This window comes from Vollenhovia emeryi, unplaced genomic scaffold (assembly GCF_000949405.1).
Source record: "Vollenhovia emeryi isolate VEMERY1.0 unplaced genomic scaffold, V.emery_V1.0 DF939449.1, whole genome shotgun sequence".
In the NCBI taxonomy this organism is placed as follows: Eukaryota; Metazoa; Arthropoda; class Insecta; order Hymenoptera; family Formicidae; genus Vollenhovia; species Vollenhovia emeryi.
In genome coordinates this window covers 41,172-45,963 of record NW_011966917.1, presented here as the reverse complement: position 1 = coordinate 45,963, position 4,792 = coordinate 41,172, and the positions used below count along the sequence as shown (strand labels likewise).

The following is a 4,792-nucleotide window of genomic DNA, read 5'->3' as shown; positions in this document are numbered from 1 at the left end:
GATATAGTGCTGATTAACCTTTAATTAACTGGGTACAGTTGCACTTGTTATTTGTAATTTTAGACAAATTCAATACATACAGAGGCAATGCGATTTTCTATCAGCAATTACGTCTACGTATCGATTGCAACGAGTAAGTACAGGATGCGGACAGAAACCGATACGAATCGTATCAATAATTGCAAACAGATTCCTAGAGGTCGACATTTGCATACAGACGCAGATAGATACGGTATCCGCAATTGCGGATAGATACCGTCAGCATTCGATGCGTACAAGAGCGAATAGAAACTGACAGGACTCGTATCCGTAATTGCAGCCAGATTCCTACAGGACGACATTTGCATACAGACGCAGATAGATACGGTATCCGCAATTGCGGATAGATACCGTCAGCATCCGATGCGTACAAGATGCAGACAGAAACGGACAGGATTTTCTATTGCAAAAGCTTATAGATACTGATATGCCGATAGATTTCCATTAGATGCAGATATACGCTGTTACATTTTCTGTCTGCATTTGCAGATACAACAGTGCTGCATATAGAAACAGATAGGAATTGAATCTTCTCATGAAGCTTGCAGTTAGATCGGACAGCATTCCGTTAGAAGCTGTTAGATGTCGTATACAAGTTCTATCTGTTTCTGACTGTTTCTAATGGAAATTTTTACCAGGGTAGCCCTGGCTAGATAAGTACGAGTTATGGGTTTTTAGGTAGCCGCTAGATAATTTTTCGCGCCTAATTACTAGCAGAAATGAGCGTTACATTTCCAAGTAGTAGCTAGCTAAGGTTTTGGAACTCATGACTCTGCAGGCTTTTTTGTCTAACTACTGGCTAACTTTTCACGCCTAGTCACTAGTAGAAATGAGCGTTACATTCCCAACTAGTAACTAGACAGTATTGTTGCCTAGTGCCGAGATACGACACAATTTTTCTAGGCCGTTACTAGACAGCCACTAGATTCAATTGTTACTCGGGCATACGATCACGCGGCAGAGACCGAACTGCACACCGACGCTAGCAGTGCCGGCTACGGGGCGATTTTCTTGCAGCGGCGAGGGAATCAGCCGTGGGCGCCAGTAGCGTACTTCAGCAAGAGCACGAATGAAGCTGAAAGTAAATACCACTCGTATGAGCTAGAGATGTTAGCGATCGTTAAGTCCATCGAAAGATTCCACCTGTATCTGTACGGGTTAAATTTCACGATTTACACAGACTGCAACGCCGTGGTGTACGCAGTTAATAAGGCGAACCTGAATCCGCGAATTGCCAGGTGGACGCTCGCGCTACAGAACTATAACTTCAAGCTCTTGCATCGACCGGGTAACCGCATGGCGCACGTAGACGCACTCAGTAGGGCAGCAGTGTACGTGAGAGAGTTGCCCCTCGAACAAGAGCTCGAAATTAAACAGTTAACCAATCCGAAAATATTAGAAATTAGTAAGAAACTTGAATTTGAAGAAAACGAACGATTTGAGCTAAAAGATGGGTTAGTGTACAGAAAAGATGAAAACCAATTGAGATTCGTGATACCAGAATCAATGGTGCCAAATATTTTAAAGGCCTACCACGACGATATGGCACACTGTGGCGCCGATAAAACATTAAAAGGGTTCGAAAAATCTTATTGGTTTCCGTCGCTTCGTAAAAGAGTTATTGAATATATAGACAATTGTCTTACCTGTATTATGTCGAACGAATCCTCGAACAGGAAGGAAGGGGAAATCTGTTCGTATCCGCCCCCTTCAGCGCCGTTAGAAGTGATGCACGTAGATCACTTCGGTCCGTTACAGGAAACTGTGGACCAATACAAACACATATTAGTCATAGTAGATGCCTTTACACGATTTACATGGCTATTTCCAGTAAAAACGACGAGCTCTAAAGAAGCGATAAATGCATTGAAAACGGTTTTTGCAGCATTCGGAAACCCCGCTAATTTGGTGTCTGACAGAGGAACCGCATTTACCTCATCCGAATTTACTAAATTTACAAGCGAGCGAAATATTAAACATACACATACATTGAATATAATTGGTGCTCAGTGATTTTTGTGTTCAAGTCAGTGGTTTCCCACCCCCTCTTCGCCTAATCCTGACGATATCCTATAAAATCCTCTACAGATCATTGCCATCAACGCCCCACGGTTCCATCAATGTCAAACAGTTACTGCTGGTAACGTTCTGCGCGGGATCCTGTCCGGTGGCGATAAAAATCGCGGTCACGATATTAGCAGCATGCGCATTGAAGCCACCTATGGTACCTGCTAAGGCTGAACCCGTTAAATTCTTCTTGTAGTTTAAATTGACGAGTTCGTGCACAGAGGTCTTCAGTACGCGCGACACGACGTCCGCAGGTACAATTGCCTCGCACACAACGCTTTTACCTCTTCCCTCAATCCAATTAATAGCCGCAGGCTTTTTGTCAGTACAGAGATTCCCACTGAGAGAGATTATCTCCATGTCCGGAAAGTGGGTCTGCAACGTCTGTAGAGATCTCTCGGTTCCCTTCGACAACATGTTCATGCCCATGGCGTCACCGGTCGTGAAATGTTTACCTCACTTTTAGAGTGTTAATTAACGGAAGTTTTTTGGAAAGATATTTACAGTTGTTCGCACAATTAAACACTACTTAAAATGATAAAAGTGAAATTGTTGTGATCATTTTTTCGCGTATCTTTATTAAATTCGAAGGGGATTGTTGATTAAATATTTGAAAAGTTAGATATTATATTTTTTGACGGAGAATATTATATAAATTTTCACGATTTTTCGTTTCATCATAAAACAAATTTTTGATATAAAAGCAAATTGAAAGTTAGCTTTTGACGATTTAAAAGTTTCGCAAACAAAAGCACGACAATTATTCCGGAAAATTTGCAGATTGAATGAGCGTACGAGTATATGTATAAAAAATTCTACGAAATAGAAGTTGCGAAACAGAAGAAAATTGAATTAATCTAAAAACATTTCCATCATTTTCCACATCGGGCTTCTCGATTTAATCAGCAGTATGTTATCAAGAGTTTACCTATCAATCACAAATGTCACATAAATTTAATCATCTTAGTCTAGATTGCACGAATAAGTTAACAGCCAATGAGCTGATACAAGATGTTAATTAATTTCAAAATCTTTCAAAGTAATCTTAAATACATATAATGTTTGAACGTTTCAATCCGACTTGGTCAATCTCAGCAAACTTGAAACTATTAGTTTAAATTTTACAGATGTATTAGGCTTAAAGCCTGTTTTATCCCGTTCTCGTTCTAGCACTTTGAGCATTTGGTTTTACTTCATCTTCGGTAAGTTGCTAACCTTGCCAAAACATCGATAAAACAGACGGCCTTAGGCTCCCCTTAAAAGGATCCTTCAGCCATCTTTTTTACCGACGCAGTCAAATATAGTTTTTACGCATGTAGGTTTTTAAAAGAAGAGAAATGATAAATATCACGGTATAAATGATCGAGGTTAGCTAACCTCAATCACACAAGACTGTCCCTGGTTTTGTCTTTATGCGCACTTTAACCGTGTGGAAGAATTTTGGAATTTTATAAAGCCAATTTCAAATTTAGTTAGAACTACGAATTGAAACTTGCAAATATCAATATCTTTTTTATTAGACTTCTGAACTGAGTGTTTTAAGGTGATGCTGGAGTCTCTCTGTTTTACCGACATTTTTTAATTAGGGATATCTTTTAATTGGCTTTACAGAATTGCAAATTTCTTGTACACGATTAAAGTTCGCACAAAAATAAAAGTCTGTCTACTCGACTTTATATAAAAAACAAAAAAAATTAAATATTTTGGCATGTAGAGCTGTCACATGACGATAATATTTGCTTATACAAAAATTCTATAGTTTATATCTGCAAAATGAGACCGGAGAAACCTAGAGACAACATACAAGAACAATATTGTGTACTTGGAACTAAGATTAAAAGTCTAGAAAAAAAAGATAGGGTTAGAGAAAAATTTATAAATGCAAATACAGCTGTAGAATGATAAGTAGAGCACTGCATGATGATAAGATGGCGCTGCAATCTAGTAGACAAGGAAAGATGTATCGTATTATTGCTCTCTCTTTCTTTTTTATGTAACATACATATACGCACACATACATAACTTTCGCGTTGTCGGTAAAACAGACAGGCTCCAGCATCCCCTTAAGTATGAAAATGTTTTGCTATGCGGTCCGCAACTTATCCTGGTATTATTTTTTACATAAAAGCTGATAAAAAGAATTACAAGCGCAAAAACTATATTTGACTGTGTCGGTAAAAGAGATGGCTGAAGGATCCTCGACTCTTATTCGAGCTAATCACTAGAGAATATAAGAATATTCATAACTTTTTAACGCTCGCAATAAATTCCTCTCCTCTTGAATTTGCAACGTATCTAATTTTATGTCACAACTTGCATAGATTTTTTCCGAAAGTTTCTATGTATATTTACGTTGAAAATCCTGAATAATTTTTTAAATATCCAAGATAGAAAAAAATATTAAACACTAAAGTTGTATCGTTTTTAGTGGCGTATTTCATAGTAATATCAGTATGACCTTGAACAGCTTTATCAAGGTTATCTAAAGATCACCTTCAAATTTTTATACGGAACCCTCCTTTTTCATTACATATTCTTGTAGCTTATTTCAATAGCTTTCCAAAACGCTATAATAAAGTACGTTTTCGTTAAGTACTTTTGGAGTTATGAGGATTGAAATTTACGGTACTTCGTATTAATCCCTGAATAACTTCTTAAATATCCAAGATAGAAAAAATGTTAAACA

At 37.9% G+C, this 4,792-nt stretch overlaps 1 protein-coding gene across 1 annotated transcript in view; it reads right to left on the bottom strand.

Annotated features, from left to right (window-relative positions):
- LOC105557592 (3-hydroxy-3-methylglutaryl-coenzyme A reductase-like) overlaps window positions 1–3,288 on the bottom strand; it is an 11,404-nt gene extending 8,116 nt beyond the window's left edge. The window contains exons 1-2 of the mRNA XM_012004867.1: window positions 3,207–3,288; window positions 2,128–2,561 (exon numbers count right to left, since the gene is read on the bottom strand). Coding sequence (XP_011860257.1) covers window positions 2,128–2,561; window positions 3,207–3,288 — 516 coding nt within the window. The remainder of the gene's footprint in view (window positions 1–2,127; window positions 2,562–3,206) is intronic.
- Window positions 3,289–4,792: the final 1,504 nt, after the last annotated feature.